At 44.0% G+C, this 13999-nt stretch overlaps 1 protein-coding gene across 1 annotated transcript in view; it reads left to right on the top strand.

Annotated features, from left to right (window-relative positions):
- Positions 1 to 13999, top strand: part of RASAL1 (RAS protein activator like 1) — an 871242-nt gene that overhangs the window by 679159 nt on the left and 178084 nt on the right. The window contains exons 11-13 of the mRNA XM_086943242.1: positions 3360 to 3424; positions 8300 to 8412; positions 10102 to 10294. Coding sequence (XP_086799368.1) covers positions 3360 to 3424; positions 8300 to 8412; positions 10102 to 10294 — 371 coding nt within the window. The remainder of the gene's footprint in view (positions 1 to 3359; positions 3425 to 8299; positions 8413 to 10101; positions 10295 to 13999) is intronic.

Here is a 13999-nt window from a genome sequence, read left to right as displayed (position 1 = left end):
GTGTAAATGTCTATATATATATATATATATATATATATATAGTCACATAAAAAAATCAAAGGTTAAAGAAACATTATAGTGAGGTGAATTTGTCAGTGACAATATTAACTTTTTGAGCTAAAACAAACACAGAAATTCACCAGCTTTAGTTAGCAGAGCTAACTATACCTTGTGCCCCCCGCCATGCACTGCTTATGACCTCACATATTGTATAACTCATGAAATGTTCTATGACCTCATTTATGACATCACTGATGACATTTACGATGACATCATTGATGACAAAATGTATTTTAAAAAGAGGTCTACGAAAGTGCTTGAACAAGAAGATAGAATGTGAGGAGCTACCCTTGGACATGATCACACTAGACATAAGGATCAAAGTCAATGTGTTGTGAGAGTGCGCGTTATTTTGAAAACCACATTTCTGCAACTCATATCTCTGCATTTTCTTACCGATCTCCTTCGGCATCTCAAAATGCAGGTGATTTTACGCAACACCCCTCTCTCAGTGCACGGATAATCTGCGTATTATTCGCTGCCTGTTCACCCCTAGACATCCAAGCATGACCACCCCCAACATCTTGCTGTCTCCCCTGCAGTGTTCACTCACTGCCTGCTCTCTAATGCCTGGGCCAGCTTTGCTTTGTGTACTGTGATGTATCCGCCGCTCACCCTCTGCCTGGCAAACCCATCAGGGTGGGCTTGGTTGCCAATCCTGCCTGCGGTTCACACAGACATGGTTGGGTTCCATTAGATGGTTCTGAGCCTGTCTTCCTCGACTAAACACATGTACGCAAGTACACTCATCCACAACTAAACAACTTCCCACACATTCACAAGCACTCACACACATTTCATTTAGATTGTTCGTTTGCACATTTACCTCATGTTTTATGGCCAAACACCCTGGACCAGAGCTGGCCCTTCTGCACCTATGTTAGACACCCTTGTTCACAATAAACCTTCAAAAATCAGAAAAAGTAAGATGCATACATACAATGAAAGGCACACAAACATGACTCCAAATTCTCACAGCGCCACTGTCCAACTTGTATTCAACCTTCCTGTCCTTACCCACTCCTCTTCTCTCCAAAAGAGCTCTTTTCAAACTACTTTGTCATACTCATCGAGCAGGTTACAGCTCTGTACCCCAGTACTTTGTAAGCATGGGCGAATTTTGCAAATCTGGCGTTCGCGAATTTTGCGAATTTGCGAACTCGCAATCTGCAAAATCTGCGAATTCTCGCAAATTTGCGGATTTTTTTTGTGTTCGCAAGGATTTTTGCCATTTCGCGAGGATTTTGTACCAGTTCGCAATTGCGAACTTACATGTCGGCTCGCAACGGTCGCGATTATGCTGTTTCTACGTCTGGTTCAGCATCACAGGTTCCCAGCACCCTCTGTTTCACCCCTGCCACCCTCTGTTTCACCCATGCCACCCTCTGGTACATCAATGCCACCCTCTGGCTCATCATCACTGTAGATTATGGGGGGAAAAAGCAAGCACACCTGCCCTGCTTCAACTGACATGAATTAATTTGGGGTTGATTTATTAATTTGTCACTGTTTTAAAATTCCAGTCTGGCACCTGCTTCCTTATCTGTAATTTGCTTTCTGTTGCAGTGCAATTTTTTTTCCAGGACCTTTGTGGCCTACTTGTAGCTATTCTATGAGCCTTCTGTGAGGGTCAGAGCAGGGTCATACAATTGTTGCAACTAGCAACTGAACAGGGAATTTGCGGATTTTTTTTTTTGTGTTCGCAAGGATTTCTGCTAGTTCGCGAGGGTTTTGTACCAGTTCGCAATTGCGAACTTACATGTCGGCTCGCAACGGTCGCGATTATGTTGTTTCTACGTCTGGTTCATCATCACAGGTTACCAGCACCCTCTGTTTCACCCCTGCCACCCTCTGTTTCACCCATGCCACCCTCTGGTACATCAATGCCACCCTCTGGTTCATCATCACTGTAGGTTATGGGGGGGAAAAGCAAGCACACCTGCCCTGCTTCAACTGACATGAATTAATTTGGGGTTGATTTATTAATGTGTCACTGTTTTAAAATTCCAGTCTGGCACCTGCTTCCTTATCTGTAATTTGCTTTCTGTTGCAGTGCAATTTTTTTTCCAGGACCTTTGTGGCCTACTTGTAGCTATTCTATGAGCCTGCTGTGAGGGTCAGAGCAGGGTCATACAATTGTTGCAACTAGCAACTGAACTCTGGAGGGGCCCCAGTCAGGAAGCACTACAGGGAATGGTTACTAATGATGAGTTTGAACTTTTGGACCTGCTGAATGCTTTCACTTTTGCAAAACTCGTTTTTCTGCAGAACAGCATTACAGCAACTGTAATGCCCCAAACAAGCTTACTTGTGAAAGTTGATTTCTAATCCAAAAGTGATCCAAAGAAAGTCAAAAGGCCTCAAATCCAAAAAAGTGCAGGCAAATGGCAACCTGAGGAGTTATTCTGATAAAAATCATCATTTTCAGAAGGTCTATGCTGCTTGCTAGTGGATTTCTTGTGCAGAATTGCAATTTTTGTAATTTCGCGAGTGCGAGATTGTTGCTGCCCGCCGCACCTACATGTTCGCAATTGCGAACTTACACCGCACGCCGCAAAATTGTATCACCAAGAAAAAAAACCCCGCTGCTTGCGAATTTGTGAATTTTCGGTAAATTCGCGAGCGTTCGCGGATTGCGAATTTACCGAAAATCCGCAAAATCCGCGAGCGTAACGGATTTTCCGTCCATGCTTAGTACTTTGCCTCCAGTGTCTTTTTCCATCAGCCTTACCCTCGCCTATGCTCGTTCTCTCTGAAGCTGGCCTCTGGTCCCCGTATCAGGCTTTCCAAGATTAGGGGGTGCTCTTTCTCCTAATTGGTCACATTTAATTGGAAGAAACTCCCCCTTTCCTTTTGTATGATCGACTCCCTGCTGTCATTTAGAAAAATCTCAAAAACCCACCTATTCTGAATTTCTCTCTTCTGGACTCCAGGCACAACTTCCTTCTTTTCACCACAGTGGAATACCCTTCTAGGGCGAGTTCAGACTCTATAAATCTCACTAACAAAACATATCGTATGCCACCATTTGTGACTTATTTTTTTTAAACTGCGCTATTCATCATAGCACATGCTGACAGCTATGGACGCTCCATTGAAAATTGTCCCTGGAATATGGGCCACCATTTTGTTGTAATCTTTGAAATGAAAATAAACAAAAGTATTATTGAACAGAGACATCTTGTGGTTCATCTGGTCAATGAAGAATCTCTGTGATGATGCGGTGAAACTTTATATCAAATGGTTAAACTGTGTTTTGTATCAAAACATTTGTAAATGTCTTTCTTCTTCTTTTGTAGCTGATCCCAACACTCTTTTTCGATCAAATTCTCTGGCCTCAAAATCCATGGAGCAGTTCATGAAGGTGAGTTTGGGGACCTCGCCCAGGCAAAAGGGTGCAGTCTTGGTGTAATAGGAGGGCTTACAAATATGATGCATATTCTGTGCTTTAGAAGACTGTATTATCTATAGCATTTGCCCCACTAATAGATTTGTACCTTTTGATTTGTGCAATATCTATTTGATTGCGTATAACAGAGTCCAAAAAAGTAACAGTAACAGTCAATCTTTTATCACATTTGTAAATTAGACATGCATTGACCTATTATTCCTGCCTTAACCCTAACTCTTTTTCCTTACACCTCATTGTCTGTGTCATGTTACAGGGAGAACCCTCCATTCTAACATTCCACCTACTGTGCCACCTTCATGTCACTTTAACCTTCCGTTATTCTATCCCTAATATTAGCACTGACTCAGCCCCGTAACCTAACCTTAACCTAATTTTTTATCCAACCACTAATTCTTACTCTAATCCTAACACTAAGACAAACTCCAGTCATAACCATAAAACATTCACGCAGACTATAGGTTACTCGAATCCTAACCTCTGAGTTAAGGAAACTCAAACCCTGAACCCTATTCATCATTCTATGTGTTTTCATTACTTTCTTCAATGTTTTTCTGTACTTTTCTTTTTGTAGTCTAGTTTTTTACTTTTATACTTTTTGTCTCAACTTTTTTGTTTGTATATCTTTTTTCAACTGTTAACCGCAATCCCTCTACTCATGAGAGAAGTCTATTTCTATTCACTGGTAACTGCCCTGGACCAGATTTAGAGGCACGTAGTAATGAAAACCTCCATATTTCTGCAGTAAGTGCTAATCAACTAGTGGAATTTAGCGATAGAATGGTGGAGCGAGTTTCATTTTTGGGTTATCCCCTGCTTTTAGTACTTTCTCTAGAAATTGGAGAATTTTCTATTACCATCCAAGTCTGAATCAGGTATGCCATGCACCAGATAGCTTTGAATTTACTAATGATTGCAGGCTTCGTGTGTGAGGAGCATCTGTGTCATCTGAGGGTTATGGGTTAAGCATGGAAAGTGGACTCTGTGAGATATTAGATTAATGAGATTAATAATTGCGGTGGGTAGCCACCCACCTCAAGGAATAATCATAACCCTTGTCAGGGTGAACCCTTAATGGCACCAACATTAAGGGTGAACCCTTAATGGCACCAACTTAACCTGAGCTCAACACTAACGGTGGGTGGAGAACTCCGTCCGGAGTGTGAAGAGTTTTGCCTACTCCGCGTTCAGCAGGCAAAACCCGCACACTCGGCGGCGGAGCAGAGTTGGCCTGCCCCCGCCTCCCACCCGCCCTATTATTAACAATTGCTAAAGTTTTCAAAAATAACTTTAACCCTTTGAGCGCTCATGGCTAGCTCAGGTCGTCATTAGGCACAGTGACGCTGTGCTCATGATGAGCTGAGCTCGTCATGACCGCCGCGGAACGCCCACGCGGGAATAATTCCCCTGCTGTGCTGGGCGTTCCATTAAATGGGCGTGGTCATGACGAGCTCAGCTCGTCATGAGCACAGCGCCACCATGCTGCGTGACGAGCCGAGCTCTTCACGAGCACCGCTGCACTGCCCGCGGCCCCCTCCCCCAGCACCGCAGGGGAATTAGCCCCACGGAGAAGGGGTTAAAGCACCTTACCATATCTGCGGCATCCCCGGCTGGCCACCTCCTCTCCATCTCATTCGTGGGGAAAACCGTGCATGCGCCGGCACCCGCACATGCACATTTTTTGCGAGAAATGCTCATGCGTGGGTGCCCGGTCATGCTCAGTTTTTACCGCAAACGCGCTAAAGAGAGAAGGAGGCCAGCCGGGGACACCGCAGATAAGGTAAGGCGCTTCAAAGTTATTTTTTAACACTTTAGCAATTGTTAATAATAGTGCGGGTGGGAGGGAGGAACAGCCATGACAACGCGGGGATTACCCCACACTGCCATTACAACGCGGGGATTACAACGAAAGTCGTTACAACGACTTTCGCTGGAGGGCGCTGTTGGATAGGGAATAGTTTAATTTTCTATCCAACACCTTCCCTACTGTCAACGTGGGCTGGAGTTGGAATAGAAAATTAAACTATTCCACTATCCAGCGCCCTCCAGCGAAAGTCGTTGTAACGACTTTCGTTGTAATACCACGCGTTGTCATGACATACAACCGTGGGAGGCGGGTGGCGTAGCGGAGCGGCACAGAGTTTGTTATCACCTCTGTGGCACTCCGCGTAGCCCCGTTACGCTCATTACGCCCAGGCTTACTCAACAACCTGGTAGTTATGGCCAAGAGCTCACTGAATACTTTGGGGAAATCTGCTAAGTATTTATGCAGTACCAAAACCATAATAAAATCTAAATGCAATGAATACAAATCCCAAACTGAATTGGAAAAACAGAGTGAATTATAATAATAGAGATATGATTTTTTAAAGTTTTAAGTAGGAATAGCTCAAAGAAGCACACAGTGCCAATGATAGTCAATTGTCGTGGTAGACAAGGACTTAGGTGCAATTTGAGTCCAGTTGCAATGGAGCACCAGCCGAATACCCCAACCAGGTATGTCTTGATCAAAGATTTTCCCTTCTGAATTAGTCCTATACGTCTCAATCCACCCTAGGAGTACACTTCCAAAGACTCACAGGACCTCAGGGAGGCACGTAGACCTCACAGGGTGTAATGCAGAAACCAACAGCAGGGTCAGGTCACTGGTCAGCCGTGTACTTGCAGGAATGCCACTTGTAGCTTGTTGTATCCCTGTAGTTTGAACAGAAAGTCAGCCTTATGACCCTCAGAGTCCACTTCTTTGTCCTGGGTACAAGAGGGAGCAGGGCCAGTTCTTCTGGGCTCCTCCCAGGTCATAGACAGTCGGTCCGGTCCTCTTCTGTTCTTCTTCAGGTCCAGCAGTGTTCTGAAGATATCACATTTATGCCTAGCACAAGCTAGTGGGCGGGAATGACTCTCGGCACACCCTAACCATAGAGGCAAAAGCTCCTGAGGCCAACGCTACCCACTTTGGGAAATTTCAAGATGGCAAAAGTCTACAGCCACCCTAAACCTGGGTTCTGGGGAGTGTTATAAGGTAATCCCAGTGCCCTCCCATATCTAACACCACAATACAGTTTGAAGCAGCCACTGTACCCCCAATTAACCAAGAGGCAAAATTCTGATAGGACAAAAGCAAGGTTCATTAGCAACCAGGCAGTGGATACACAAGAATTGCCTTGGCTTCCTGTCCCATTACTTTGAAATGCACCCCAAGTGTTATATGTAAAACCCAGAGACAGAAGTCTGGTAGGACGAAGGCAGGGTACTCCAGAAAACAGACAGTTGATACACAAGAATTGTCTTTGCATCCAGTTCTCCACATTTCAAGCACATCTCAAGTGTTAAGTATAAACCGAGCAGACCTGCCAAGAGGTATTTAACACTCCATCACTATTTGAAATTTTAGTGCCCAAAATGATGCCCATAGCCCCCACCCTACATATTGGAGAGTCTATTGTTTGCTCCTGAGAGGCATTTCTCACCTTTTTCGGACCTATTCACTTGCTAAGCACTGGCTGGGAGAAGCTGGAGAGCAATGTAAATAGGCTCCAAGAACTTCAAGCAGGGAAAAGTTAACTTTCAAAAAGGAATTTTTCTGTAATAGTTATAAAAAATCTGAAGTTACCATTGAACTGAATTTTTAATAACTATTAAAATAGTTAAAATATTTTTTGAGCTAGTTCCATCCGCAAAATACAGTATTAGGATTTGAATCTCTGCTTTGGTTTTCTACATAGAACACCTAGGCCTGCCACAGTGAAAAATAGCTCTTGAGTGCTAGTTACTGTAAGAACATGTTAACATTAAATTCCTACATGTTTCAATTTTAAATACTGTGTGCCCTGCCTCGTGAGCTAAAAGACCGGCATCAGGGGTGACTTATTAATATTTAAAAGGGTGGATTTGACCTGTCAAAGGGGTTTAATTTGACATGCTGAATTGCAGTTTTTACACTATTACAGTAAGGCTACAACGCAGAACTGAAGACCTGTTTACACTGCCAACATAGTGGATGGCACAATAGATGCTGCAGTCCACTATTTCCATTTTAATGTCCCAGGCCCTGTGCACATCTTCTACCATATGCTAGGGTCTGATAGTTAAGTTCAGTATGCCAATAGTAATGTGCAAATGCAAACATGTTTAAATGGAGAGCACAGGCACTTTACTACTGGTCAGGAGAGTAAAGTGCACAGAATTCTAAAGCCAGCAAAAATATAGGGTCCAAGAAGAGGCAAAAAAATCCAGTGTCACCATACAGACAAGGCAGATTTCCTACTGGTTCTATCAAATGATGGTTGTATGACTGGTGAGTGAGGAGGACCTCCATATATGCTGATGGGTACAAACTTGGTGTTTGATGAGTTTCTGTATTCTCTGTGGGCCACAGGCTTGGTATGTGAGCAGGTGTTGTATCTGCCGATGGATGCAAACATGTGTAGAATCTTTATCTGCTGATGTGCTCAGCCATGTTGTGTGAAGGGTCTGTATGAGCTGGTGTGTTGGGCATGGTCTCTAGAGGAAGGTCTCTAATTGGTGATTGGTGCAAGCGTCATGCCTAAAGAAGTTCAGTAACTGCTAATGGTTACAGGCTTGGTGTGTGAAGAGAGTCTCTACTTTGTGTAAGTGAAGGCTGGGTGTGTGAGTAGTGTCTTATCTGATTATTTATGCAGTCATTTATCATGGGAGTCTCCGCATGGAAGGAAGGTCTTTTTCAGCTATTGGTCAAAGGCTTGGAGTGCAAAAAAAGATGTGTCCACTAATTGATGTAGTCTTGGTGTGTGAGGAGGGTCTGTATCACACACTTTCTTCCTCCCTCAGCTCCCTCTCTCCCTCTCCCTTTAGGTTGTTGCTATGCCCTACCTCCATGAAGTCTTGAAGTCAATAGTGAATCGAATCTTTGATGAGAAGAAGTATATTGAGCTGGATCCATGCAAAATCGACCAGACCCGCACCAGGTGAGCTTAAAGCACTAGTGCATGAGCCTGGGAAGACAGAGGTCAGTAGCTGCCTCTTCAAAACCTGTCCCGTCAGATGGCCTGTGTCTTAACAATTAAGGTCTGAGAGCTGTTAGAAAATCCCCTTAAAACATAAGGCGAATACCTGATTTGGTAATGTCAGTGGGTAGGTACACACTCCTTTGATATCAGATGCTTAGTTAGTGATCTGGTGAGGTAAGACAGACTGTATATGTCGCTTTGATGTCTGTGGGTCAGCCCGTAAAATGGTTAGAGCAGACGGTCAGTGCCTTACTGGTTGGGTCAGAGGTGATTGCATGAACTACTGAGGTAGGGCTTATTATTTGAAGTAGCAAGGTGAGATGGTTATGACTTAAGCTGTTCAGTTCAGGAAGACACTTCGTGACCGGGGTTCTAGTCCAGTTTGTGGCATTTATGAAATTCCTTCACTAGAGGGATTGCCATTCTCTTTGTAATGATTACCCTTAGATATTATATCCCTGTGGAATAGTACGTTTATTTTTTTAAATAACACCAGGTCTTGTGTGTTTTTTTTATATCGATCAGAAGTTTATCCCAGAGGTGAACGCCTAACAGGTGAAGGAGTCAGTTTTCCAAGTTACTTCTTTTAAAATGAGGAATTACCAGAAACCGAAGGTTATTAGACCTAGTGTCTCACCTAACAGGCCTTCAAGACCTCTTTGTGGAGCCTGGTTCAGACTTCTTTAATGTTGATCAGACCTTGATTCCAGATACAAACTCCAACCAACCTGAGTGAATAAGCTTCCCATGGCACTTTTCTTAAATTTAGGAACAACCAAAAGCTTCAGGTTATTAGACCTAAGGTCTCACCTAGCAGGCCTGTCAGAAGGTTTTGTGGGGCTTGGATCACAAACGCTGATTTTTCCTAGGACAGTCACCTTTTTCAAAATAGAAGCAATGTTCAGAAAACATTTGGATGCAGCTCCAGCTTGTGGCACCTCGCCTTTTCATGAATATATCGCAAAAGCATCCAACATCGACTTTTGTCATCCATTTTTTAAGTAGCTTTTGTTGAGTTATCATACATAACAAACAAACAAGCAGAGAAACTAAAGACACACATCACAGGAAGAATGAGACAGAACATTTGTACATAATTTCACTTATTACATTGCAGTTATATAGACCCTAAGTGCCTTCCATGCAGATGGTTTGCATTAAACCTTTGCCTAAGAGTTAATAACAATGGTATCAGGAACAGAGGGGCTCAGTTTAAACAAATCTGCTCTTTAGGTAGCCCCATTGCTGTAATTGTGTTTTTTAGGAATGTGTGGTTGTAGATTAGAAGCTAGGTTTAGTCCTGGCATTTGTTTGCGTAGTAAGAAATACGTAAATGTAAAAGTGCTACTGTGCCTCTGCTGGCTATCTGCCTAGAAGAGCTGGATCTTCCTGACTTTTCTGGATGTCCTTGAAGTTTGGGAGCTCTGTTTGCTTTGCTGCAGTCAGTAGGATTAGACCGTAGTAAGGTCAGTGTATACAAATGTTCTAATATTGGTCACTTGTTTATGCCCATGGGAGGACACACTCTTCAGGGTTGGAACGTTGGTTGCTTTATTGTAGCCGGGAGCAGCATTCACTTCGGAGGTTAGGATCTTAAAGTTTGAAACAGCTTGTTGGTAAAACTCTTTCTTGTATCTCATTTCCCAGGAAGATTTCATTCAAGAGTTCTCTGTCAGAGAATCACATAAGGGAGAGCAGTCTGGAGCTCCTAAAAGGGTATCTGAGCGACATCATGGACGCCATCATAAACTCCGTGGAGCAGTGTCCACCAATCATGAGGGTGGCCTTCAAGCAGCTACACAAACGTGTTGAAGACCAGTTTCCAGATCCGGCCAATGAGGTAAGAATGAGAGAGTGGTATGACAAGAAGGTGTTGTATCCAAGAGAAGTAAAGGATGCTCTGAGGGAAGAATCTAGAGAGGTTAAAGGAAGGAGCGGGAGGAGAACAGGCAGAGAGGTTTAATAAAAAGAGGAGAGTTGAGAAGAAAGCTGGAAAGGAAGTCTGTAATAGGCTGGGATATCACTTGATGATTCCACAGGCTCTTTTGGTAGTCTGTACTTTTCTAACTCCAAGGAGTGTTCCGATCAGGGGATGGACTTAGATTATCCACCTTCAGTTTCTTCTGTCATGGTCTCAAGCGGCACTGTGGGGCAAGACAGAGATATTTAATCATTTCCATGCCACAGGTATTAACTATGCCTGTGGTAGGCCTATGACCCCTAAACTGCAGCTGTTTATTCCATCACCCTTACAACACTATTCTTCTTACACTGGTGGTAGTTATGCTAGGTAGAGATCTGATGTTTCTAACAGCAGCTTCCTTTGCCAGAAGGAGGTATCTATGCCAAACGGCAAGTCTCAAAAATATAATCAACAGCATACCACTACGAACTCCCCTGACCAGCTGGACACCTCTTTCATCGCCAAACAGCAGTAAAGCAACTGGAAGCCCCTTTCAAATGAAGATACCACAGCTCTAATGAACACCATCCGCTCAGAAGGCCCCTCCCAGACCTATGCCCTCACTTTATATACAACCTTGGAAGAACCATCATCTCCCCCACACTCACCGCTATCATCAACACCTCCATAACTACTGTCTCCTTCCAGTCTTGCTGGACAAATGCAGAAGTCAATGACGTATTGAAGAAACCGACAGCGGACCCCTACACCCTCTGTAGCTGCATACCCATCTTGCGCCTGCCTTTTCCAACTAAAGTCATTGAGAAAGCCATCAACACCCAACTTGAAGACCACCTAGAACTCCATCAACTCCTAGATAGCTCTCAGTCAGGCTTTCGCACCAACCACAGCACAGAGATAGCCTTCATTGCGGCCACTGATTACATCAGAAGCATCCATGACCAAGGAGGAACAGTTGCACTCATCCTCCTTGACCTCTCCGCAGCTTTTGTTATGTATTCCCACAAGTCACTCATCAGAAAGCTGCAGCATGTGGGTGTCTGTGGACCAGACCTCAAGTGGATATCCTCGGTCCTCATGGACTGAACTCAATAAATTAGACTTCTCTCCTACACCTCAGAACCCAAGAAACTCATCTGCGGAGTCCCTCAAGGATCATTGCTCGGCTTCACAGTCTTAAACATATTCATGACGCCCCTCGTGGACATCGTTACAGCCCCTGACATCAACATAGTATCCTCTGCCAATAACACTTAGCTCATCCTCTCTCTTACTGACTCAACCTGTACTGCCAAAGCAAACTTCCCCAACTGCATAAAAAGCATTGCTGTTTGGATGGAAAACAACTTCCTCCAGCTCAACAAAGACAAATCCAAATTCCTAATCTTCAGCAACAGCCACTCCTCCTGGAATCCTCTTGCTGTCCCTTCAAACTTGGCCCCATACACACCCCTACAGGCTATGCCAAGAACATCGGGACCATCCTGCACACCAACCTCTCCATGAGCAGACAGATCAATGCCGTCTCCTCATCATTCTTCCACATCCTGTGAATGCTGTGCAAGATTTTCAAGAGGATCCCACTGAACACCAGACAAATGGCCACCCAAGCTCTCACCACAAGTAGACTTGATTGCAGAACTGCCCTCTACATTGGAATTCCAGCCCATGTCCTATGCCGACTCTAAACCACCCAGGACGCTGCCGCCAGGGTCATCCTGTACATACTATGAAATAACCACATCCACAGTCTCCACTGGATGCCAGTCCGGGAAAGATGTAAGTTTAAGCTGTTCACCCACACCTACAAACACCAACCCTGCTTACCTCAACCATTGTCTCAACTTCTATGAACCCTCCAGACACCTTCGCTCTGCGTTCCAGGCAAGAGCACACCTGCCTCGAATCAAAAAGGCCAGAAGCGGAGAACACTCCTTCTCATGCCTCGCAGCCAAGACCTGGAAAGACCTCCTGAAACACCTTAGAACCTTCCCCTTCCTCATGCCTTCCCAAGGAACCTCAATACATGGCACTTCCAGACGAAACAGCCATGATCTACTCCTCCCCCATCATGCCTGCCCATCTCAGTGCCTGGATATTCTCACAGGTGATTAGCTGTGCTTTGCAACTTCACATAACACAACACAACTCCTTGGTAAGACCAAGGAGAAACACTACCACAGTTACCTCGCCTTAAAAGTCTCAAGCTATCCAACCACTTTTCTCCCTGTCTTGTACAGGCAATACATCCTCCACGTCTTGGGCAATACATGTGCTATATACTTTCACCCTAAAGTTCTTAGAATTCAGACCATTGGAACTCTACTCACTGAGCGTCCTACTTCTTCTCAAATATACAGTCAACATGCCTCACCACTTTCTCTAGCAGATACCCTATCAATATATTCCTATCTTTGATATCTTCAATCCCTTCTGTACCCCGTCTGCATCACCACACCTCTAGGACTCTCAGACTGTGATCTTTCTCTTCTCTTTGTGTAATCCAATCTTCTCTTTACACAGATGTGCATCTTCATTGATTTTAGTCATCTGTTGCACCACAGCTACCAAGAACACAATATCTGATCCCCTCTCACAGTTTGAATCTTGGTCTTTCTTGCAGCCAAGGGCGGCTTCTCCGTTTAGGCAGAGGAGCATCGCCCCACTTACTAAATCGCCCCAACGATGAAAAATAAAATGGTAATAAAGTTAATTTATTAGCCTTGAATTTTTCAATAAACCGGTATCAAGCCGAGCGTCAGGACGGGGGGGGCAGGCCTGCTGCTGGCTGGTGGTAGTGCTAGAGCGCGCAGTTTTCCCCAGGTCACCCGGGATACCAATTCTCTAACACGCACTGGGCCCTCTGCGTGAAGAACACATTAATTTCGTTTGGGTGAAAACTGGGTGAGGATTTCTCCTCCTGCACGCTGCTAGGAGTAATCAAGTTTGGATTTACCTCTGCTTACCATGCACCCGACTTACCACAGGCGCAATTCCTTGACGGACCTGGAGCTGTTAAAGAAAAGTAGACAGGCCTAACATCCAATACACCTTAAAATCCTTAAAATACTTTCCACAGTTTTGTAAAATGACCACAGACACCTGATTAAGTTCGAGTTTTTATATAAGATTTCAAAGTGAAGAAGCCAAAATAATAAGCGATACACAGAGTAATATATCAAACATCAAAATCAGTACCAAAAGGTAACTTTGCACAAACAATATGACCATTTAGAATATATGGGAAACTACAGGGAGAAGTTTTAGCACATACTATTCACTGCAACGTTATACTAGAACATAGGAATGGGATGGGACCTAGAACATGTACTTAACCTAAGTGTTCAGAATATTCTTGCTAAGCTCACTGCAAACCACTAAAGGAAAGGGAAAAACGGGAACATGCTATGGTTTATAAAATCAATGAATTTCTAAAGGAGAGGGGGAGAGAAGGAACCAACTAAAATTCAGGCACATATAAGTTCAATGGCAATAAGGCAATAACACAGGTAAGAATGTTTAACTGATCAGAGAGAGAGAGAGAGAGAAAAAGAGATACGCAAACCCACAATCTATATTTACCTAATTCAGATTGAAGACCAACCCTGGCCACGGGTCAGT

Source organism: Lissotriton vulgaris, chromosome 11, assembly GCF_964263255.1.
Source record: "Lissotriton vulgaris chromosome 11, aLisVul1.2, whole genome shotgun sequence".
NCBI lineage: Eukaryota > Metazoa > Chordata > Amphibia > Caudata > Salamandridae > Lissotriton > Lissotriton vulgaris.
Note: the sequence above shows the minus strand (reverse complement) of the source record. Positions and strands in the feature narration are given on the sequence as shown.